The sequence below is a fragment of the Meleagris gallopavo genome, chromosome 1 (genome assembly GCF_905368555.1).
Source record: "Meleagris gallopavo chromosome 1, MGAL_WU_HG_1.1, whole genome shotgun sequence".
In the NCBI taxonomy this organism is placed as follows: Eukaryota; Metazoa; Chordata; class Aves; order Galliformes; family Phasianidae; genus Meleagris; species Meleagris gallopavo.
This window is the reverse complement of record NC_139404.1, coordinates 180,253,236-180,277,472: the sequence shown is the minus strand read 5'-3', so window position 1 is coordinate 180,277,472 and position 24,237 is coordinate 180,253,236. Positions and strand designations below refer to the sequence as shown.

Sequence of the window (24,237 nt, the reverse complement as noted above, 5' to 3'; positions counted from 1 at the left end):
CTCACCTCAGTGGGGCCCAGAGGACAGCTGCTCCTAAAGGCTCTACTTTAGAAGAAAATTCATCCTGAAAGGTGAAGGGTCCAGGAAGGCTGGATGCTCCTCAAGTAGGAAGTCTTGAAGGCGCAGGAGCAAGCTGTCCCTGAGTGCTATAAGATGAGATAGAGGATGAGATGTGGATGAACAGGGAGCTTTTGCTGAGACTTTGGGAAAACAAGAAGGGGGCTAAGAAGAATCTCCATCATTTTCTGGATGTGGTGGGAAAAATGACCACTGAGGATAAGGAAAAAGCTGAAGTTCTCAGTGCCTTCTTTACGTCTGTCTTTAATAGTCAGACCAGTTATCCTCAGGGTACCCCCTGACCTCAAAGTCTGAGATGTGGAGCAGAATACACTCTTCACAATACAGGAGGAGATAGAGACCCACTTCTCCACTGGCATGGGTTCAGTTGTCAGCTGGATTTGAGAAGACCAAGTGTGCCCAGTAATGCCTCCTATATTATGATGTTGACCCTTGATGTCAGAGGCAGATGGTGGTATGGCAATTGCATTACATTGTGTGGCCATGTGACTGATGGCAGCAGAGGGGAAGTCTGCATAGATGTACATGGAAGTGCCTTTGAAGCAAAGGTGTATCACTGATTTCTTCCATGTGGTGAAAATTGCATCCACTGACATTCTTTGATGCCTTGAATGTTTTGGATACCAAGCACTGGGTGTGAGCACAGCGATGCAGTGGGTGATGTGTTTCAGCATTGGTGACAGTGACATGAAAGACAAGCTACATTCTGATGGCCATGCAGATTTTTACAAGCGTGACATGCAAGCTCTTGTTCACCACTGCTGAAAATTATAGCTAATTGTGGTGATCGTGTTGAAAAATGTTCTTTGTAGCTGAGCATTTGCTCTATCAAATAATGTTACTGTGCTCTCCGTATCTGTAGTAGTTTCTCTGGAAATAAATAGGAGTCATTACTTTTAGAGCAACCAACATAGTTCCTTTTTTTCCCTTTGGTATCAGTGAAACAGCATTGAGATACAGCACTGAGATACAGCTTAAGTAAGTTGGTCAAGCAGTCACAGAGGCTGTGGAGCTCACTAATTTCTTTCTGCAGCCTTTTACGCAGTCTGGGACCTGACCTTAGTCTGGGACTTTCTGTTTTTCTCTTACATTGAGGCCTTCAGGAGAATGTCCAAATAGTCCTAGATGCTTCATCTTTGAGTTTCAGGTATAAGAAGTGTCTGGTAACTGATAGGAGTGCTTTCAAACTTCTGACTTAACAGAGCTGAGAAACTTATCTGAGGGAAAAGCGCCTCAAGAAAAATGCTTTACACCCTATGCTTATATTATCTTGATACTCTAGATGTCCCAGTGACCTACTTCATCCATTACTTTTGGATAAATGCTGGGAAATGCTGTCATTTTGCAGAGGTGCTGAAGTAGAAGGAGCGTTTTCTCCACAAGAGGGAACACAAGAACTCCTAGTGGAAAGAGTTTTTGTCTTCTAACATTTTATCCTGATGAATGGGGGAAAAAAAGCTCAAGTGTTTGTACATCAGTGCCTGCCTGCAAAGCTATACTTGTAGAACCCTTCCCATCTCATTCTCATCTTATGACTGGGCCCAGTGGAGACTTTGAGATTTCACAGGTGGTGCTCAAGGAGCCAGGAAGCCATGCCCAATTTGTCCTGGGATTTGAGAGACATTGATGCATCTCCCTGTGTCATTTGAGCTCTTCAGTTATGGCAGGAAGGCAGGTCCACCCTGCAGCACAGAGCAGCTCAGGTCCCCCAGGACAATGGCTCCACAAAGAGAAGGTGATCCCAGAGCTCTAGAAACACTGTCTGTGCTTGGATTTGTGTGAGCCATACAGTAAGCACACTGTGATTCTGAGGAGTCAGTAGCAGTGACTGAGAAGGGACGGGACGTGTTTGGGAACTGGAAGTGTGCCATGAAGAGGGCTTGTAAATCCAGCAGTAGTTGCACGCAGGCTCTTTTGGTACCCACACCTCTATTCAAGAGAGTATTTTTCTGTATAATATACCTGTAGGAGTTCTTCAATACAGCATTGAAATGCCAGAAGAAAAAACAAACAAACAAACAAAAAAAATCCAGCACAACAAACAACAAGCATTAGGCAACAAAGTATACAACATGTTTGATTTTTTTTATTGTCACATGAAATTGGATAACATGTAAACAAATCATGAAAAGTTCAAGGTGATGCTTAGAAGTGTAATTAGCCAGAGCATTTAAATGGTTTTGGAACACCAAAACTACCAGATCTGAATTCTTAGGTTTTTTTGAAACACATTCTTCAAGAGTTTGCTGACTTTCTCCCTGTGGGAAAGAAACACAAAACATAGAGACTATGCTGGAAGTAGACAACACAAACAATTATGTTTTATTCCCCGATGAAAATGGTGCCTAAAGGAAATAAACCATGGCAACCCATGAGATCTGTTGCAGCTATGCTCCACTATTACTTCTGAGTAGTTTCTGCTTTCACTAATCTGTCCCATTGACTTGGTTAGTGGGATAGTGTCATTTTCCCAGGGAGCAGCCAATATCTCCACTTGCTGAAATAGCTCATTTACAAAGTAAGGTCCATAGGAAGTGTCTGGCAATGCACAGGTGTGCAGGAAGAAAGTGCACCAGGCTGCTGCACTGCCTCTTCATCAGCTCTTGGTTGCAATGGGGGCATGTTACAGAACAGATATAGTGCATACAGAAATATATATATATATTTTTTTCCTGAGTTTTACTCCTTTCTTTCTTTTTGGTAGTACAGGAAGCCTCTGCAATCAGGGAGAGTGAAACCTATACACTGGTAGGTTTTATCTTGAAAATCAAGTGAATTTACCGTATAACTTCTGAATTCCTCGCCTATCATCCTGAGGAAGTGTGAAGGTTTCTGGGTTCACATATGAGTAGAGAGGATACATCAGGGCTCCACGGACATTTGAGTGGGCGAGTCCCAAAGAATGGCCAAATTCATGAGCAGCAACAAGGAACAAATTAACTCCTGCAGCATAAAAGCATGTTAAAAGTTGGGCATTTCTTTTTAACATACAAAGAATCCAAGCAGCAGGAGAATTTGTGTCTTTCATTCAGCTGAACTGAAGCATTGAAATTTTGATTATTTATTACTGAACTTTCTCATTTAATTGTAATATTTTAATAAAAAATATTGCTTATTCCTTTCATACACAGAGTCTCAGAGTCTCTTTCCCCCTCTGATTTAAATCAACCCTACACCTACAAGCAGGTTATTGTATCTCTTCATAAGTTAAGTAGATTGTGATCCTTGCTTAGCCTGCAAAAACTGCTTTGAAATCCAGACAGAACAAGCATTATGTAACTGCAAATAATAAGGAAACACAAGGACTTAGGCTGTTGAAAAGAGGGAAACGTTGATACTGAAGTGGTGCTGAAGCATGAAGTGTTATGGAAAACATTTCCTGTGGCTGTGTACTTGTGACACAAATATGCAATGTTTGTTCTTTCCCTTTCCTAAAGACAAGTGAATTTTACCTTGATTGTATTTTGACCACCTTTCATCATCGTCAAAATGAGCATCTCCACCTAGCCCCTCTCCGGGTTGAAAAGCATGAGCTAATGTGCCACTTCTTCCATCAAAGGGATATCCGTCACCATGCGCTGCATTTGAAAAGAAAGAAATGTCATCAGACAGCATGAGCTCTAATGCTCACGTTCAGCAAACCAAAGCAAGTCGCTTGTTTGTGCTGCCTTTTTTTCATTCCTGTTCTTATAAAAAAAAAAAAAAAAAAAAAAAAAAAAGCTATAATAGCAAATTTGTGAAAATGGGGAGCAAGGCTTTAGGAAACACTTTCCTGATTCATGACTTAAATCCAAAAACTAAACTCAAATATTGGAACTTCTGCATGCTTGGAACTTCTGCATGGACAGCTGAGCTTTTGCCAGAAACCTGTTTCTGAAGCAGCATCCAGTGTTTATTTCAGAATAAATCCTTACTGGTAGATGTTATAAGCCCCTGAATGTTTTTAATGTAGATCAGTGCTGTGCAGTGTAAGTTTTAAACACTCACTTGTACTGACTGTAGTGGAAGCCAATTGTTTGGGGTACAGAAAACTGTGTATCTGATTAGCTAAGTTCTTTTCTCCCCAGTCTTAGTACGATCTATTACCTACTGCTATCATAGTGTCTGTGGGATGCTACCAATTCCTACATGGAGAATCTACAGGACAGTATATTTGTACCAAATCTGAAAATGTTCCTCTCCCACTGAGAGATCTTTGACCATAGTGAGAATTTCTGGGGTACTGAATATGAATATGTGTCCTTTTCCTCAGACCAAAAGGCATGGACCGTGTGGCAGAGCTAGCACAGGCAGAAGAGACCTAGTCCTACTGCACGACAAGGGGTTAAAACCCATTCCAGCTTGCAGAATCCTTTCTCACTTTGATGGGCACATCAATAGATTCCTCCTAGCAATATGCTGCCCAGGAACAAAGCAGGGGCTAGGCATGTTTTGGTGTTTATATGCTATTATCTGTGATGTAAACCAGGTGTCTGATCTTCACTTCCCTTGCTGGAGATCTAGTAAATATCATCAGCGGGTCTAGAAAATAAGTCAGCTGGCCTTAGTGTAGGCATTCAGTTGGGCTATGCTGAGTCAATTTAGTGCCAGGTGTAAGTAAAAATATGCCCATGTGATGCACATATGAGCATCATAAGTGACCCTAATGATCATCCCCATTTAGCATGCTCTGGCTTGCACCTGTGGTCTTGGAGTCCATCAGTGAGATTCCTTCTAGAAGAAAATCAATGAGAAGATCCTCTCTGGCACCAATGCAGTGAGGTTGGAACAGGCTGCCCATGGAGGCTGTGGGTTCTCCTTCTCTAGATATATTCAAGACCCATCTGGACACCTACCTGTGCAGCCTGCTGCAGGGAGCCTGCTTTGCTTTGGTTTGGACTAGCTGATATCTAGAGGTCCCTTCCAACCCCTACAGTTTTGTGATTCTGTGAACCCTGATGCACCCCAGCTTGCATAAAGTGTTCAGTCAGATTACTAAACTGGAGCTAGACCAAAGTAAAGCTACCTGAACCTGCCTAAATGCAGCTTTGTGGATGCTGGGTCTTCAGCACCAGCTGTTTTCCTCTACACACATCTTCTAATTTGTTTGGTTTGCACTGATTGTCAAGGCAGACGGTCACTGAACATCTAAAATTGAATGTCTCAGTTTGGAGTTGAATTCTCCCTCCCTTTCACAACTATAAATCCTAAGAGATTTTCTAACGCTTACATAGGAGTTAAGCTGATTCATTATATGTAAAATTGGTGGCATGATAAAGGGAAGATAAACTTACTGGTAATTCCAAACTTGTTATTCTTTCCTAAGCCTCTGGTTATAAGAATGCATGCTGTAAATCAGGTAAGGAGCACTGAATTTTAAAAACTATATAGTCTCACCACGACGTGCAAATTTAATCACGATGTCTGCGTGTCCCTGGGTAACTCTTTTGAAGCGCAGTGGAGTCACATCGCTCCATACCATCAAAGCCCTTCTAATTGCATCATTCACATATTCTCGGGGTAGGTCAGGTGTGTAATTAACAATCCTAACAGCAAAAGGAAACAGATAAATGATATATAAGTTGTGAAGGAAACCTTCAAATTTAAGCTCAAAACAAATCCTTTCTCTATAAAATCTTAACCACCACTAACTTGTAAGTCAGGTATTTCTTATTCCATCGTGGACTTCCAGAAAATGTTTGGTAATCTGCTACATCAGGGATTCCACATCTGGGCTGTTCCATTATGTTTTTTGTTTCTGCATTTAATTTTCCCGTTATAGTCAGGTGGAAATACTTCTGCATTTCTTTAATCCTTTCTTCTAGGCTGATGGCAGGGTGTTTTTCAAGAAGTGGAAAGAATTTGTTAAGATATGTCTGGAAAAAGAAAAGGAAAACAAAAATTAATATTTATACCTGTGATCTTTCAGCAATTGCATTTTACATTTGATTGAATTGCTCCATTGTCCTGAAGTCGTGGTTAGTTTAGATGTATTTTTTTCATCCCATTTCAGTTTAACAAATGGTATTTTCTCTGTAGTATAGATTAATGTACATGAAAAGAGTTGAACAGCAGAACACTGTTAGCAAACAGTTCTTTCAGGTAAATGCAATTTACTGAGTATTCAAATACACAGAGCTCCAAAATAGTATAAAAATATTTTTATAATGCTTTAAAAATTATATGCCCCCCACTATTTACCAGTTGGAACTCATCTCTTTTGCAAGTCAGATCTAGGCTGTCTAAGCCAATCAGCAAGTTAAAGTAGTTCTATGTCATCTCTGCAAAAATTAAGAGAAGATAATATAAACAGACAGGAAAGGAATGTAGAAGTTAAGTAAAAAATCAGGCTATTCATGATGCAGTTACGATGTCTCCCTGGTAACATACCTGTGCAATGTCTAAGTCTGCGTTGCTCCATAATGCTGGTTTAAGTGATACTGGAAAAGGAAGGCTCTGAGGTAGGAGAATGGCAGCACAAAGTAGGAGGTGTTGTGTGGTGACCAGCATTGCCAAAGAGCCTCACTGCTGCAGAAAGTGTTAGACTTTCTGTCTCCCAAGACCAGAGCTAAGATGCTTATATAGATCCTGTGAGCTCCATGCAGCAATCCTGGACGTGACTCAGTTTTCGGTGGTATAAATGTAATGGCATCGCTATTCTAAGAAATAAACGAAAGCATGTTAAACAAATACTCCCTTTGACTTCCCTGTTGATGTCATGTCACAGCTAGCAGCCAGCTTTGGCTGTCTCTCTTCATATTATTCTAGAAGTGAAACCACAGGGTTGCAGAGTTCACTTTCTGTAACTTAATCAATGTAGTCACTGTATAATCACTTCTTACTGCATTTCCCTCAAAGTTCTTTATACACAAAGACAATTTTGCAACACTTTGGTCTGACAGCTTGTCTGTGTTGATGCAGAGGCAGAGGTGAGATGAATGCTATATGAGTGCTATATCACCTGAGAAGAATATGTGAAAGCCTTCAAGAAAAAAAGAGCTTACCCTAACAAGTATGTAGCCATCTTCTACCTCCATCTCTACCTGCGCAACTTCCTGGAGGTCCATGGTGGAGGAAACCACTGCTGAGGAGGGCAGCGACTACTTGCCTGGTCCCCTGAGATCAACACTGTCTCAGCTGCACTCCACAAAACCCCACTGGAAGCGATGAGTTTTGAGAATTGCAAGCAGCAGTCTGCAAGCTGACGTGATTTTTTTCAGGCTATGCATTCTTGTGACAGTGTTAGCACTAATCTAGAAGGAATTACACTTAAAAGAGAAAATACTGTTACTGCTTCCCATGAGCTATCAGACAGGATAGCTCATGTGGGTATAAGTAAACGCCTATGGAAGAGTTTCTGGGTTACTGATTTAATTCACTATATTTCTGGCTGATTAGAAAAACTTCTGATTTCAGACGGAGAGAATCTGTACCAAAAAGAACTGATGAATTATGGAGGAGAACTTCATTGCACATCTGGAATAGCTGTCAAAGGACTGGGTCTTCATATGATCACTTCTGAACATTTTGGTAGGCCTACGGGAAACCTGTGAATTTTGAGATTGGAAAACATGATGACAAAAGGTGATTTACTTCTAGAAGCAGGTCTGTCTTCTTCCTCAACAACTGACTTTATGTCTCATTGTGGCAATTAAGTAGAATCTGGACCAGGGCCTGGGTTTCAGGTGAGATGTGTTGAAGCCTCTTTGAGATCTGTGAGTCTTTGATGTCGTACTGATTAATTCCTCACATACTTCAGAAGAATTTGAAGCCCCATTCCAATCAACAGATTGTTGAGCAACTCCCTTTTATCTTTTGAATCTTTAACTGGGCCATGGCCACAGCTGAAAATTAAACTTAAGAGTTAGTTTAAGTTAAAGTTTAATAAAGTTAAGAGTTTAAGCATGAAAGCTTGCTGAGAAAGAACAGACTTGATGCTCCATTTTATTTTCTCCTCAAAATTTGTCAACCCTCTTCCTTTTTCAAAGAATCATAGAATCATAGAATCACCAAGATTGGAAAAGAGCTACAAGATCATCCAGTCCAACAATTCACCTATCACTAATACTTCTTTTTTCCTTTTCTCTCAAAAAAGAGAGAAGATTTCAGTGAACAGGGGACTAAAATCAAAACAAAGATCTTTCCATGAAAATGAAGTCATTTTTGGGGGGCTCAAAATCACTGGGAATATATCTGATACTAATAAGATCAATATCAAAAAGAAATTGATGTTAATTCTATGATGTATCTGTGTGAATTTTACATGTTGTCTTTTTACCTTCGTTTTAAATGACAAAAAATGTTGTGGGTTGGGAAAAAAACATTTCCTGCCCTATCACCATAGTCACAGCATTTACATTCAGCAGAGAACCTGTGCCTATGACAGCAAGTGGAGGAAGGAAGTTCAAGGAGGTTGGAAGAAATAATGGCTACAGGAACTGTAGCCACACAGTGAAAATGGAAGTGCACCATGATGTATAAAAATCAATTGAGGAGGTTTGGAATAATGCTACTGAAATATTTACACCCTGTCTTTTTTTGAGGCAAGTAACTGCTGTGAACAAGGATACTTCACGAAACTACATCTTTTGAAGAGCCCTTTGATGAGCATTAGAGTCTTTCTGGTCTAGGGAAAAAAATAGAAACAGCTATCAAGACTTGAGGCTCCTTTGGACATGGGCAGTTTTGTGCTCTGCAGTGGGATGAAAGAAGGAAGTAAAATTGAATGATTCAGTGGTGAATGATCGTTGTTTCATGGTCATTTGACTTGGACAGGATGCTCATCTGGATTCTGGCTAACCTGAATGTGGCCAAAAATGGAGTTGATGTATATCAAGAGTTTCTAAGTTGTCTTTGTGAATGCACTGGCTCTGACTGGGATATGGTTAGTTTTATTTGTAGCAGACTATATGATTTTTGGATCTGTGGTTAAAAGTGTTGATCAGTGCTTTGTGTATTGATCAACAGTGCTTGTAAAAGAGCAAAGCTTTCTCTCTTTCCCCTGTTGAATAGCATGGTGGTGGACAAAAAGCTAGGAAAGGACACAGCTAGGACAGCTGGTGTGAATTTGCTGAAGAGATATCCTGTATGATATAATATCATGTTGAGAAATAAAATTGGGCTAGCAGAAGAAGAAAGTGGAGGGGAAGGCAAAATTTTGAGGTGGCAATCTCTTGGAGACTGGCTTGACATCAATCTGCTTGAGGGAGGTGATGAGGGATTGCCTTGACATCACTTTTTTCTTTTTTTCCTAACCTTCTTCACTTATTAAATTGTTTTTTTAACTCAATCAATGAGTTTCTCTGATTTTGCTCTTTCTACTATTTCATGCATCCCAGTGCAGATGGGGAGTGAGCCATCAGTTATGTAGATATTAGTTTGTGGCCATGGACAACACACTGCAGTGGAGAACAGGCAAAAGGAGTGGCCAAAAATTTCTGAGAAATGTTTTGTTTGGGTCACCTGTGAATTATGTAATATTGCATATAAGCTCTTACCAAACCGGATAGACCTGGATTATTATGGTCTCTAGAACATTTGATACCTTTTGTTTTGTTATCTGGTTATTTAATATGACTAAAAAAAAATTTCAAACTTGCATTTGTGACCTTGGTGGTATTTTTCCACAAAACAAAACTTTGGTATCTTCATCTCAGCTTTGCATGGCTCAGTCCTTGTGGATGATGATTTCCCTCTGAGTAACACAAATCTGGAGTCTCCTCATGGTTACTGATGGATATTTTTCTTGGCTGAGTCTAGGCTGTAGATGATGCCCCATTTCCAAGGTATCTGCGCTCCACTTCTATAGATACTACCTAATGGTATTTCTTTAATAGCCTCTTGGCACAAGAAATCCAGGGCTCCTTTGTGTGAGAATAGAAAGTTCCAGTTACTTGTGCCTAGCCACTGAGGTCCTGCCATGGCCTCTCAGCATTGCCCATCCCTGGAGGGAGACAATCCAGTTCTTTCTGTTCATCTGGATCAAGCTGCATTAAGCTATTTCTCAGCAGGATGTAGCTCATGCCCTGTGGCTTTAGGGGAAGAAAGGCCTGAGGAAGGGATTATATGTTTGGGTTCAGCACAAACAACGTGACAAGCACTAACAGACTTAGGTTACTAATAATTAGGCAATCTCAGCTTGTGGATTTACCATCTTATGGTTGTTTAGTGTTGCACTGCACTCAATGACTTTCTATTTAGAACAATTTGTCTGAGACATCATGCATGAAAAATACATAAACGTGGAGAAAAGTTTTTACAATAAACATCTTGGCCAGTAAAATACAAGGGAAGTAGCCTCCCTGTGTTAGTTTTGACATCCTGCCTTGTTGAATTTGTTTGCTTCTTTGTTCAATGCCATGGATCAGAAGTCTCTAGGTAAGGGAAACATACAGATCTCTCAAAATTTTCCTCATAATAATTTGCTTTATTCAATTTAAATTGAAGTCATAAGATATAACCTTCGTGTGCATGCAGTCTTTCCTTCCCCTATGTACAGGACAGAGAGAAGGGAAGAGGACGGGAGGTCAATCAGCTACATTTCACTGCAGTATGGATGCAAACCTTGCTGGCAATGGAGCAGGGGCATGACCTCCTAGAGACACTTTCATTTGTGAATTCTCTTCTTGTAGCTGGCTGCCCCCATCCGTTTCTAAGTCTATCTCAATGCTGGACTGGACCAAGTTGTAGTGCATATGTGTTGACAAAGACATATACCTTAATGCAGGAAACCTTTAAGTTCACTCTTGGCCTAAGGCAACCTCAGAATTCCAGTAATGCAGCAAATCTCTGAGATTAGTAGAAGAGTCCAATTTAAAATAGACTGGTCATGCAGTGGTGTTGTAAGGGCAGGCAAAGTACACTGTAGTAGCATGGAAAGATATACTGCACTCAGTTTGTTCCCACTAAATGTAACCCAAAGTAAGGAGTAAGGCAATGTCTGAGGCATTTCCTGATTCACTCTAGGAATCTGCATATTCTTAGCAGATCCATACCTGCTGATACATCATGGTGAATTTGTTTTTTGGTGATAATAGAGACCAGGGTTTGTAAGGCAGAGTAGACAGAGTAGGCAGAGTAGATTTCAAAAGAGACAATAATGTGATCAGAACCTGCCTGAAAGGTTCACATTATTGTCTCTTTTGAAATGGTTCCTGATTTGTGGCAGTGATTCACGTCTAGAAAGCTGAGAGCCTGCTGGTCGGACAGCCCTGAATGCAGAGTGGGTCCTTCTTCTATTCTACAATTTCCAGCAACTGAGTATAAAGCCAATAACTTCAGGTTCTCCATAAACTTGTTTATACCACTAAGATGTTCTGTCACCAAAGATGTCTTTCTTGGAGCAGAGCTGCAGCCTTTGTTTCACACAAATCAAGTTCAGTTTTCTAGAATGCTGTGTTTTGATCTTGACACCATTAAAAAGCAACACAAGCATTACAGAGCTGCACATACAAGAGCTGCTTGCACTCAGGTGGTGAAGACTGAGTCACAAAGCAGCCTTGCTAACTTTCGCACAGTTATTCACATAGCTGCTCACCAGCCTGAGTGGTTACTTTACCAGACCCCATGTGACTAACCAAATCAGAATGCAAGGGAAAGCAAAAGAAGAAATTTCAGAAAATCAGTGAACTCTATTCATTCACATACCAGCAGAAGTGCAGAAATGGCTTAGCATTATTATTTTCATTCTTAAGTATAGTCATGTTCCTTAAGGGAACCATGTCCTTCTGCCAGGTTTTATGCATCTGTCTGTTGTGCAACAGCATCAAAGTCCACACTAGTGAGGAAAGAGTAACCCTGAGGTTGGAATTCAATTTGATGTTTGCTTACGTCAGAATCATAGAATCACAAGGTTGGAAAAGACCTACAAGATCATCTAAAGACAGTTTGGATGAAGCCACAATAGTCCACCTGGATGTGTAGATGCTCCAGCAGATATGGCAGAAATCCATCGTGAATGAACAGGTGACTCCTGAGTGAGCTCAAATGCAAAGGAGACTGACAGGAGATAAATGTGGAGATGGGCTATCTGAGGGGTAGAAACATTTTGTCTGGCATGCAGGGGTGGATTTTGAGAAGACAGAAATGGGCTGGAATTGAAACAAGTGATGGATGTGAAGGGCAATAAGTACACTGGCAGCAAAAGGACTGTGGCAGACTACATTAGCAGACTATGGAAACTGTGGTTGCATGACTCAGCAGCCTAGGGAAATTTATGACCAAGGGCATGAATAAGGCTGAAGTACTTACTGATGCCTCTTTTGTTGTTACTGTTGTTACTGTTGTCACCTGCCCTTGTGCTTACTTGCCCTGGAGGCTGGTGGCAGAGTGAGGGAAGAAGGCATTTCCCCATCTAGAAGGAGGTCCAAGCAAGGACCACTCACTTACAGAAACTGGTCCGCATAGATCCATGGGACCAAACAGAGTTCACCCACACATGCTGAAAGAAATAGCTGATTTGTTTCAAGGTCCATCTTTCTTGGTCTAGATGACCTCTAATCATTCTTTCCAACTTCATTATTTTTAGATTTCACAATGAAAACTGAAATGTGGAATGGTTTGCTGTTGGAAAGCTGAGTTGATAAGACAAAGCGATAAGTTTCTCTGATAGAAAAGTATACCACAAGGATAGAAAGACTTCTCAATGTTTCAGTCACTCATTTGTCCTACATCAAAGTAATGTCATTTTTGAGACTTTCTGAATGAAAAATGTGATATTTTCGGTTTAAACGGCACAGCAGTGGCTATGGCTTGAGGGAGCCTGCAGCCCATGGAGAGCCTCTGCAGAAATAGGCCCTGGGCCAGAGCTGCTGAAGCCTGCAGAAAGCAGTCCACAGTGGGGCAGGAGGGCTGGCAGGAACTGTGCACACTGGAGAAGTTCATGAAGAACTGGAGGCCTTGGGAACAACAAAGATGGAGCAGCTGGTGAAAGATTGTATGAGAGACCTCAGACAAGAGCAGAAGAGTGTGCAGAGGAAGGAGCAACACAAAGTGTTATGAACTGACTGCGTCATTTTGCGCCCCTTGATTTGGTGGAAGAAGAGCGAGTAGCGAAGAAGTTTTAATAGAGACTGGGAGAGAAGGTGATTTTAGTTTTGCCTTTGTTTCTCACTGTTCTACTATATTTTTAATTGACAGTAAATAAAATTAATCTTCCCCAACCTCGTACATCATATTCCCTACCCCAGTCCTGTTGAGGCAAGGAGTGAGAGACCAGCTGGATGGCATGTGGCATCCAGTCAAGGTCAGCCCAGTACCTATTAAGCTTTCAGGGAAGAAAAAAGGGAAGGGGGAATTTTGCATCACAATTCTGTCACTGCTGAAAGTCTGCCTATACTCCTTCCCAGCATATGTCTATATTGTGGTGTAGATCTGGGAGGTGAAGGGCAGTGTGCTTTTTGTCAGTACCATCTAAAGAGGTTTGAGTTTGCCCACATCTGGCTGCTCCCAGTATGGACACAATGGGGATGGTCAGGGGGCTGGTTTCAGAACCCCACACTTCCTATGGAGTGAAATACTGCCCATCATCCTGGGCCTTTAAAATCAAGTTGTCATCACTACATTTTCTCTAGAGACAATTATAACTGATATGTTATATGTAAGTTCTACAGTTAGAATTAATTTGTGACAGCAACCTGTCTGAATATGAACTGCCCTAGATGGATTTTAATCTGGTTTGCTCTGGAGATACTTGTCATTTACTGCTCTAAAGAGTGGAAAGACTTTGCTAACAGGTTGTGCTAACAGATCAGTGACTGTACTATCACCAATAAAAAAATACCAAGTACACCATGCTTTATACATTTCCCTTACGGATGTTTTTTTTTTCTGTAGTTTACAATTAGTTTAAATTAATCCCAACAGAAAGATGTTAGCCTGTGTTGGCTCTTACAGATGTTACACTTTGGATTATGATGGCTTCCCAAATTCTGGGAAAAAAAGTGATCATTTCAGTGATGTGAACGTTCCTGTCAAGCAGGGATGTCTTTTCCTGTGGTTAATATGAGCAATAGTCCCAGTCTTGAGTGAACAGATGCATCATATACTTGCTGACACCAGCGGTTTTAGAATTATTAGTCTTCATTATGTCGTATCATTCATTGCCATGATTTCTCGAGAAAAGACAAAATCTCCATCTCTTTAGGCTTTTGTTTGGGATGTCTGATTGGAAATAATGAGGTTAGTTACATTAATTATGTAGTAAAGTAATGACTTCTATTTATTTCCATGGGAACTGCAACTGATACAAATCACAGAATCACAGAATGGCCCGGATTGGAAGAGACCTCAAGGATCATGAATCTCCAACCCCCTGTTTGATAGAGCAAATTCTCAGCTACAAAACACTGTTTTTCAACATAGTCACCACCATTAGCTGCACATTTTCCCCAGTGATAAAAAAGAGCCTGCATGTCGTACTTACAAAAATCTGCACCAGTGGAGGCAACCCACTGTTTCACAATTGCTATGATGGTGTTGCTAGGAAAATGTTGCCCACACTGTCTGCCTGACATTGGAAAGAACAGATGCAAGTCAGAAGGTGCTGAATCAGGACTATACGGTGGGTGTGGATGGACAGTCTAGCCAAAATTGGCAGCTTGATCCATGGTTTTCAAACTGGGAAGGGACCTGGTATTATTGTGTTGCAAGTGAATGCTTGTCTTCTTCTCTGACCTGACTCTGGAAGTTTGAGACTTCACCTTAGTGTTGCAATGTAGTGGTCAGAATTGGTGGTTTATCTGGGTTCCAGGAAATCCAGAAGGATCATCCCTTTCCTAAAAGACAGCGCATGTCACTGTACCTGCTGAGGACTGGAACCTTTTCTTTGATGAGGTGACACCACATCTCACCACTGGTAATAATGCAATCCAGGAAACTGTTACCTGCAGCCTCATATTTATTCTGTAGGTCCTGACAAATGTGCATAGTGTTCTTTCTGTGGGTGCATTTATGGTACACATCCAGGACAAACTTTGTGATATTCCAATGTTGTCACCATTGTTTCCTATATTCAGCTCTGTACACGTTGCCCTGGTTATAATCTACCAATTCATGTGGATGAGCAGATTGAGTTACTCTCCATTTTGGTGGTGTGGCAACTGTGCAATGCCATCTGGAACATGACTTGTCTTTCTTGTTGCTGTTGCCAGTACTGAAACACACCACCCACCACCTCACAATTTAAGTTATGTTAATGTTTAATTATTACGGGACTGAGGAAAAGGAATTCTACAACAGGAGAGAGAGGTGAGGCTGAGAGAGCTGGGACTGCTCATTCTGGAGAAGAGGAGACTCAATGGGATCTCTTTAGGATCCATAAATATCTGAAGGAAGGGTGCAAAGAGGATGGAGTCAGGCTCTGCTCAGTGGTGCCCAGTGCCAGAACAAGAGGCAATTGTCACACTGACGCACAGGAGGTTCCCTCTGAACACCAGGAGCACTGCTGTGCTGTGCAGGTGACGGGGCACTGGCACAGGCTGCCCAGAGGCTGTAGGGTCTTCTCCTTGGAGATTTTCCAAAGCCGCCTGGACGCAGCCCTGGGCACCCTGCTCTGGCTGTCCCGGCTGCAGCAGGGCTTGGGCCTGAGGGACTCAGAGGTCTCTTCCAAACTCAGAAATCTTATAATTCTGAGATTCCGAGACAGCCAAAGTTGCACGGATGAAGGTGGACTGAATTGCCTTTAAAAAGGCAACCACAGACATAGGAGGTATGCTGCATGTTAACCTAGATCAGTATTTCTAAAGTTCTTAAAGTATCAAGTTTTATTAAATCCAAAATTACAGCAAAATGACCGAGAAAAACCCTGTATCAATTCTGCCCTTAAAAGAATTGATGGAGTCATGTGAGGTGTGTGGAAGTTTGGTATGATTGACCAATCAAATTTAATTCTGTATAATGAGGGAAGGGTTCGCGAAACAATAATATTGATTCCTTAGATGTTGAAAAATATAATTTTAGCAAGTTGAGTAATCTGTTCAATGTAAAATGTGGCAATATGGCCTTGAGACACAGGTTGGCAAAGCACATGACAAAGCATTGCAACATTCACTTCCTCCATGGGATCACATTGTCCGTTACAGCTCAGCCTCAGTACATGCTTCAGCTACTGATCTCTCAGAGCACAGATATGTTCCCTGAAGAAGTTAGTGTAGTGCCAGACATCTTCTTCAATGTTTTGTCTTGATTTGGTGCCGTAATTTTGATGGCTCCTTTTACCTAATGCTAAAGTCCTCTTGTAAAAGTTGTAGAAAATGCTAACAATGACAAGAGGTAATTAATATTAGACCTACCAATGCCACTACATTTTAACAAAGGCCTAGCCAAGTTCTGTCTGACCACATTATTAAAACTGGGGTGTTACATGTTAGTGTCTCATTCAAAGTGGTTAGCTTTATTTTCTTAGAAATAGATGTGACTTCCCCAGCTTCTTCTTCTATGTGGAGCCGAGAACAGCTCACGTCAGCATCCTGCAGGTAACCCAAGGGAAGCTGATCACTGGGGAGAGAGCAGTAGCTGTTTTGCTGAGGCTCTGCTTATTAAGTTGTTGTTGATATATTCCTACTTGGAAAAAACACAAGGATATATCAGTTCCTAGTGCAATGTGAATGATTAATACTAGAAATAAATATTCACAGAGACATTAAAAACATGCTAGAAAGTGTTTTATATAGTAGAGTTAGGAAACAAAATCAGCCACAGCCATTATTTTTTAACTAAGCATGTAATGTGAAGTACGGGTATTGAACTTCATAGTAGTGAAGGCCTCTGGAGTTTGCAGCTGCACATTAAAGTGGACCGTGATACACATTTAAATTGCTCCCCACACCAGGGGGAAACAGGATGCATCTAGAAAAGCAGGGAGCAATTGGAGAGAGTACAGTGGTGAGTCACAGGAGTGCTATTTTAAACATTATCTATGTGGAAGGTTTAAGGCAGTGGAACTGCTGAGTCTGGAGAAGGGAGACTTGAAGAAAGATGTGTGCACTCCACAGCTGCATGGGTTATAGTGACAAAGGGGAAAGAAGGAAGGAAGTTTTCTCAGTGCCTGCAGTGGATAAGATTTAGCATAGCAGGCAGGAAATGTGCTCTCATGTCAAGATAGTTGAGTGTTGCAGCAGATTACCTGGTGAGTTTTCAAATCTCCGTAACAAGAAACTTTTGAGGACAACAGGTTAAAAAGACATCAGCCACTTACCTATTACTCTCCCTGGAGATTTGGAACCGCATTTCCAAGTGCAACATTGGGTTTTAGGAAGAAAGGGGTATGATAACCAGAATTTTGACTCTGGCTATTAGATCATATACAAAAGTAAGTGAAACATTTTCCAGTTATGATCTTATGTGAACAAATGTACACTGCATGCACCATTTTCTCACAGTGCCATGGATTCTAGTAAACTGAAATATTCTACATATTTACCCACATGCTCAAAGCTGCGGCATGCAAAGGAGTGCTTTGTGCTCAATTCCACAGCTGCAGAATGGCAGTATCCTTCTGATGCTTCTAAACATCAACATCCAAATGGGACTTTTTCCTACTTGCAGTTACATGTTCTTCTAGTTCAATAAAAAGGTACATGAAAGGTAGAAAAGAAATTAGTGTTACTAGTTTATAGTTCCTATGAACTATGTGTAAGACAATAAACTTTGATGAGGTCAAGAAAATAATGAGTGTGCTGGATCACGGCCAGCATCAATTTTCTTGACCACACACCAATGTGAAGGCAGTGTAAAAGACTGAGGAGCACCTGCTTTTCCTCTCTGCACTCTGCAGGAATGATTGCAGCATGCCAGTGGTCTCAGCAAGCTCTGCTTGTCATTTTACAGCCCTGCACCCTCTGTAGAATAACCAGGGAAGTAGTTTAAAGTCAGTATTGTTAGTTGCCTGATGGAATCAGCTAGCATATTTTGTTAGGACTTGTACCTTGTAGAGATGACATGTTGCTTGTCATACAGTTCATTGAGCTATCCCTTCCCTGCAGCATATACCACGTGTTCAAGAAGGAAATAGTATTGCAGAAGAGAATATGAACTTAATTAAAAGAATATGAGTAAGGTCACAATGCATTAGTCATAACAACAGGATTTATTTATTTTATTCATTTATTTTTTACTGGAACAAAAATAGCGATATATACACTCTTCTGCATTCTGGATTTTTGTTCATTTTGTTACATACCTTTAAAAGCAGTAGCTCTTTCAAAGAAAAAATGTCTGACTTTAATAATTTGATAGAATTGTGAAGTATTGTGTAATGATTACAAAGTATTATTATTGTTGATTTTTGCTAAAAGTTGTGATATTGTGTGGGTCACACACAGTCTGGTAAAATGGGAATTCTTTTCCTTTCAGGCATCACTGATTACTTGTCCTCTGTCTTTACAACATAGCAGATGGCTTCTCATGGCTGGGCATCCTGATGCCACAGCATTTCGCCACGGTAGTTGTGATGCCAACTGTAATGGAAGTGTTAAGGAAGGTGTTACAACATTCCCAGTAATTCTCTAACAACGAACAATATAATTTTGATTATCTTCATGTATTGAAAAAATGTAACCTCAGTCTTATGAATTACTCTTCACTTTTCTCTCTCACTGGCTGCAAGAATGGACAAAGGTCCATCAGAAACTTCTAGCAGCATTAAGTCTGTGTGCAGTGTCATTCAATGGCCCACAGCAGTTTTGGATTTTATAATCTGCTTGACTCAGCTATTTCAATGTTAAACCACTCTTGCTTCTCCCAGTGCTGCCATTGCTGCCACTCCAAAAAGGACTATTTTGTGGTTAGTAAACACATTTATTTATTCACTTATTTCTTCTGAGGCCAGATACTCACTTCCAATGACAAGAGCCCATAGCTATCTATTTAGAGAAAATGTGTATGTACTTAGAACCACAGCAGTGTAGGGCACCTCTCTTTTCCAAATGCTGAAGTTGTACCAAAATTCTTGGATTTGTTTCAGAATGATGGTCTTATTGAGCTAATTTTCCAAAGGACATACGTGTTTTCTCTCAGTAGTCAAAAGCTTTTTTATGCTATTTTTTAAAAATGAAGACTTATATTGCTAAAGGACACACATATATTTAATTTACCTATAATTGTACTTTTTCTTTCAGGTTGCAGCAAATGGATCACCAGATTTTTAACTGGAATGTACATTATTGTGCTGTGATCTTGTGCTCCACCACAGGAGAGGACTGAAACTTACTCATTGACGTGGGCACCATTTCAGATTATAAAAATAACTAAAATATAAAATCAGTTTTGAAATAAATGTCTTTAACTTCTGTCATTAAATTCTACTGTGTTTTTGTCTGCAGTTTCCTGGGGCACCAACCCTGTGGTTATCTCCTTGGAAAAAGTCAAATTTGACTTGGAATGAGGAGCACATCTGGAGAAAGAATTGAGAGGAAGAATATGATTAAATGGTGAGCATGTCTAAATAAATATATATTTTTGGGTCGACTCAGCAGCACTGTGGATGGGGAGCTAAGAGGGGTAATGGGCAACATGCAGAACATGTGCAGTAACCTTAAACTTTCCAAGCAGATACACCTGTTCTCAGCTAGAGCTATGAAATAGAAGGAAGCAGTAAAAACCCTTCCTGAAAGGATTCTTGTAAACAGATTGTTCTTTGGCATGTATCGACTTACAAAATCCTTGGAGGAAACAAATATGTTTGAGTGATGGTTGATGTGAATATGCCTGCTGAATTGCACAATTGTTAGTTGGGGCATGCAAGTGGTTTTGGATTTTCACACTTCCTGGTTTGCCGCGTCATCATCCTGGTCAGGATCCAAAGTTCATGGAAATCAGCAACAAGATTTTGCTGGTAGGAGGTAGGTGATTGAGCAAACGAACATGACCAAATGTCAAAAATTCCTCTTCTTCTCATTATCACCTCCCACTTATTCTATTTCACTTCCTTATACATGACTTAGCCCAACACGAAGCCCATCAAATAGGAACAAATTTTCAGTGCTATAACAAAATGCACGTTGAATTTGAGCTGGTGGTGGCGATGCTTGAAAACAATCATCTCAAGCAATAGTTACTGTAACTTGAACCCAGAGGATGATAGCTGTTGAATTTTCCTTTTCTGTTCAATTGATTTTATTTCAAATCTGTAGTGTTAAGTCAACAGTTACTGTATTTCTATCTACAGTATGGGCAGCATCAAGGGCTGCAGAGAATTAAAAGTATACAGACTGATTCAAGTGTTTTTTTCCCCCCAAAGTGGGAATTTCCAGAGTTTAATTTCTAAGGGCGGTATTAAAGAGATTATCCTATGGTGTCTCTCTCCTAGTAAACGGTGCAAGAATGGATCATAGTTTAGCCTACTTATGCCATTTCCCTCTCTCATTCTCACTCCATTATATTCAATCATAATTACAAACGAAATCTGTTTTTATCCTAAACTTGCATTTTGATTGCCACCTTCTATTCAAACTAAAGCAATTATTTCAAAAAGAAAGAAACTTATGAGAAGAGCCAGAATACATTTCCTGGTTTCGGCTGAGACAGAGTTGTTTCTTTTTTTTTTTTTCCTTCATAGTGTCTGGTACGATGCTATGCTTTGGCTTTGGAAGAAGTACAATGTTGACATTATACTAGCGTTTTTAGTTATTTCTGAGCAGTGCTGCACAGAGCCGAGGACATTTCAGCTTCTCAGGCTGCCCTGCCAGTGAGAGGGGCTGATGGGGTACAAGGAGTTGGGAGGGGACAGAGCCAAACCAGCTGACCTAAACTGGCTAAAGGGATATTCCATACTATATGACATCAAAAAACCTATAAAACTGAGGGGAATTGCCTAGGTGTGCAGCTGCTGCTTTGAGTCTGGTCGGGAATTGGTGAGTGGTGAGCAATTACAATGCACACCACTCATTTTGTAAATACATCTTATATTACCTTTACTATTATTATTCTCCTTTTCTGTTTCTTTTCTGTCTTAATAAATAGCTTTTATCTCAACTCATAAGTTTCACTCGTTTTTTTTTTTTTCGATTTTTCCGATTCTCCCTGCCATCTCACTGAGAGGGAAGGGAGTGAACAGCTGTGTGGGGCTCAGCTGCTGCTGGATTAAAGCACAGCAGTAAGTATTTTGGCCATCTGAAAATTGCCATATTTCATTCATCAAGTTTTACGCACTATTAAATATATAGACACAGTCAATGCCAAGAGGCAAATCATCCTATTCCAGAATGACAAACTCTATAGGTGGGATGGAGTACTTGTTCTCTCACTACTGGCCAGTGATGGGACCTAGGTTAGACACCAAAATGTTACATGCCTAGAACTGGGTGAGATGCCTGCAACTGAGATTCAGAAAGATTTTCTCCAGTTAACAGGTTTTTTCCATTCATGTAACACGCACGTGTTTCTTTGCAAGCAGTTTGTGTGAGTTCCAAGAAATAGGTAACTAATTCAAAAGCTTTCCCATTAAACCACTCCTCTGTATGAGGGCTCCTTTCTATCGTGGTAGGGTTGCACTTCTGAAGCCAAAAGATCACATAAAATCATTACTTATCTTTGGTCTTTGGTGTTTTTCCACAGGTGGTACTCAAAGTCCTTTTGGAGCTTATGCTCAAAATTGCTTCTTTATTCTGCAGTACTTACATTAGAAAGTGACATTGCATGAAAATTCTCATCATTTTGTTTAGAAGGAAACCTCTCCTTTCAAAATCTCCTCTGGTCAGGTGATTTACAGGAGCACATGGGAAAAGAAAACACCTTTGAAAGTGCGGTTATCCTGATCACCCGTGTCTCCACCCTGCAGCTGCACGAAGATCAAAGGTGTCACAGGTGTGACATCACCTGAATTTCTTAGAAATGTTTTGTCTTTTTGAGTCACCTCTTCCTGGAGCAGTTTTGTATCATTGCATGCAAAGAATGTTCCAAAAATATCAGTACTGATATACAAATATTTTGTTCTCTGGCCTAGCAAGTTTTGATTAATTTATAACCTCACACAGATAATATTAACTATAGCTAAATCAGTTATAGATTTACTCTGGAAATTCCCTTTCTGTACGGAGAATTATCTGGAGAAATAAGGAAATTGTGAAGTACTTTCCCTCCTTCAGCAGATTTTCATGTTACTGAAATTTCCTTTTTGGTATTGCTTAAACAAAATGACAGAAAATGTTTTCTTTGTTTTTCCCTTTAATATGAATTCATCATGGTTTGAAGGCAGTGGGGCATTTCAACATAAAATCAAGGAGACAAAGATATGAACCACTGCTCAAAGTTTATCCACATGAGAGAGAAAGAGTTACAGGCAAGAAAAACAGGCTTTTGGCCACATCCTTTGAGATCCTCCTAATGCTCTGGAGAGAGCACGAACCTCAATATTTTAAAATCACACTGCTTAGTGATACAATTACTCTGATCAACTGAAGTTGATCCAGGAAGGATTTTGACTACGTGGCTTTAGGAACTAACTTCAAAATGGATTTGTCAGACTTTTTTTCCTATTTATTTATTTATTTGTAATCCATCTCTACCATTATTCTATCTCTAGAAGCAAAATTATCAAGGGGAATTATTTCATATTCTTACTTTGAATTACAATAATAGTGATGGACTATCTTAGTAGACCAAAGGGTCCTTTCTTTTTAATTACATTCAGTGCTATTTTATTGCTCAATTCATTCTGCAAAGTTGTGTATCTGTGACTTCTGTCACCTAATGGATATTTTGAATGGTGTCATCGCATTCTATTTCCAGATACAATACAGATTATTGTATCTTCAGAATTTCAGTGTAAATAGAACTTCAACATTATTCTTCTGACAAAGCACTTCTGAAATTAAAAAAAAAATATTTCAAATATTATGTGTTCAGGGAAATATGCATGATCATAAAACAGGACATGAAGTAAAGCTTGCTTTGACTCCTGAGAAGCTAGTTCTGGTAGAAGCAAATGCAATGGGAAATGAGGGCAGCTCAAACAGAGGGCTATACTGCCTACACCAGCATGGTGACAGTGTTGCTACATTAAATTATTCTCACGTCAGAATAACTCATGCTGCATATTGCTTGTCTATCCTTCATCGTTTTTTTGGCACTTGAATTTATAACGTGCAGGTATATTTTGAGCATACATTAGATAGAGTTTCCATAAAATTTGGAAGGACGTGAGGTTGTGTGATTGTGACAATCCACAACAGTGTGAAGGTACCATATTTGTATAATCATTACATCAATTGGGTTGCAAAAGACCCATAACATCAGCAAGTCCTGACAGACATATTACTTGTTCTGCTTTTTCACTTTTTTATCCCAGTCATAAACTTCATCTCATGTGGAATTCCAGTACTGTTTTAGTCAACCAAAATAATGCACTGGAGTGAGGTTAATTCCTGAGAGCTAATGCAGGAGGTACCCCCATCTGCTGCAGGCAGCTTCTCTCAGTCTGACTTGTTTCAATGAAGACAACAGCAATTGCTTCACAGGTGTCAACTCTTTCTGATAATACTCATGTTTTACAAAACTTAAATCTACTCCTGAGCCCAATATTATTATGGAAGTGACAACAAGGAAATAGACGGAGCAGAGACTTTTGGAAGAATGTTGTGAATGTGCGTTAAGCTTGATGAACAAAGCATTTACATTACAGGTGATGACTGATTCTGAACAATGATTCAATCCTGTCAAATTTCCCCCTTTTGTAATCTTGCCACTAAAACCTGCTTATGTGTGGATACACTGAATATTGAAGCAACAGTTTCTTCATAATCCAGGGTCCAAATGTTAATTTTTTCTTGGAACAAAGCCATACCTTCAAATATGTTCTTTGTACTTTGAGAAAGGAACATCAATTTTTCTAAAGAGGTCAGACTGGAAAAATGGTCCTGAGCCTTTGAATACTTTGAGTAGGAAACCTTTGGTTTGTATAACCAGTTCTTTGTCCTTGAAATGAGATGACATAAAGGCTAGAACTCTAAGAGACTATGCTTTAAGAGACTATGGGCTGAATGCTTAATTTCTTGTGGTCTTAAAGGCTCACCCCTGTACATCAACTGATGGAGTGATGGTATCAATGGACAAAGGGAAGGCAACTGATGTCATCTGCCTGGACTTCTGCAAGGCCTTTGACATGGTCTCCCATCACATCCTAATCTCTAAATTGGAGAGACGTGGATTTGAAGGGAGGACTATTTAGAAGATATGGAATTTGTT

At 40.1% G+C, this 24,237-nt stretch overlaps 1 protein-coding gene and 1 long non-coding RNA gene across 3 annotated transcripts in view; one reads left to right on the top strand and one right to left on the bottom strand.

Annotated features, from left to right (window-relative positions):
* LOC146545812 (uncharacterized) overlaps positions 1–19,491 on the top strand; it is a 30,894-nt gene extending 11,403 nt beyond the window's left edge. The window contains exons 2-3 of the long non-coding RNA XR_014881112.1: positions 12,584–13,139; positions 19,377–19,491. This is a non-coding gene — a long non-coding RNA (uncharacterized LOC146545812). The remainder of the gene's footprint in view (positions 1–12,583; positions 13,140–19,376) is intronic.
* Positions 2,143–6,668, bottom strand: MMP7 (matrix metallopeptidase 7). Of its 2 annotated transcripts, XM_085216297.1 has the most exons (7): positions 6,448–6,605; positions 6,259–6,338; positions 5,710–5,933; positions 5,455–5,603; positions 3,531–3,656; positions 2,860–3,021; positions 2,143–2,336 (listed from the first exon to the last, which is right to left on the bottom strand). In XM_085216297.1, exons 3-7 carry the CDS (start codon positions 5,859–5,861, stop codon positions 2,314–2,316), a joined length of 612 nt encoding a protein of 203 aa, XP_085072423.1. In that variant the 5' UTR covers positions 5,862–5,933; positions 6,259–6,338; positions 6,448–6,605; the 3' UTR covers positions 2,143–2,313. The 2 variants fall into 2 exon arrangements, with proteins under 2 accessions (XP_085072423.1, XP_003203531.1); XM_003203483.5 differs by lacking the exon at positions 6,259–6,338 and having other exon boundaries at positions 6,448–6,668.
* Positions 19,492–24,237: the final 4,746 nt, after the last annotated feature.

Coding starts and splice junctions, on each gene's coding strand:
- MMP7 (XM_003203483.5), bottom strand. CDS start 6,567: ATGCTGGTCACCACACAACACCTCCTACTTTGTGCTGCCATTCTCCTA. Junction 5,604..5,709: donor AAGAAATACCTGACTTACAA/GTTAGTGGTGGT, acceptor TTTTGCTGTTAG/GATTGTTAATTACACACCTG. Junction 3,022..3,530: donor GTGGTCAAAATACAATCAAG/GTAAAATTCACT, acceptor TTTATGCTGCAG/GAGTTAATTTGTTCCTTGTT.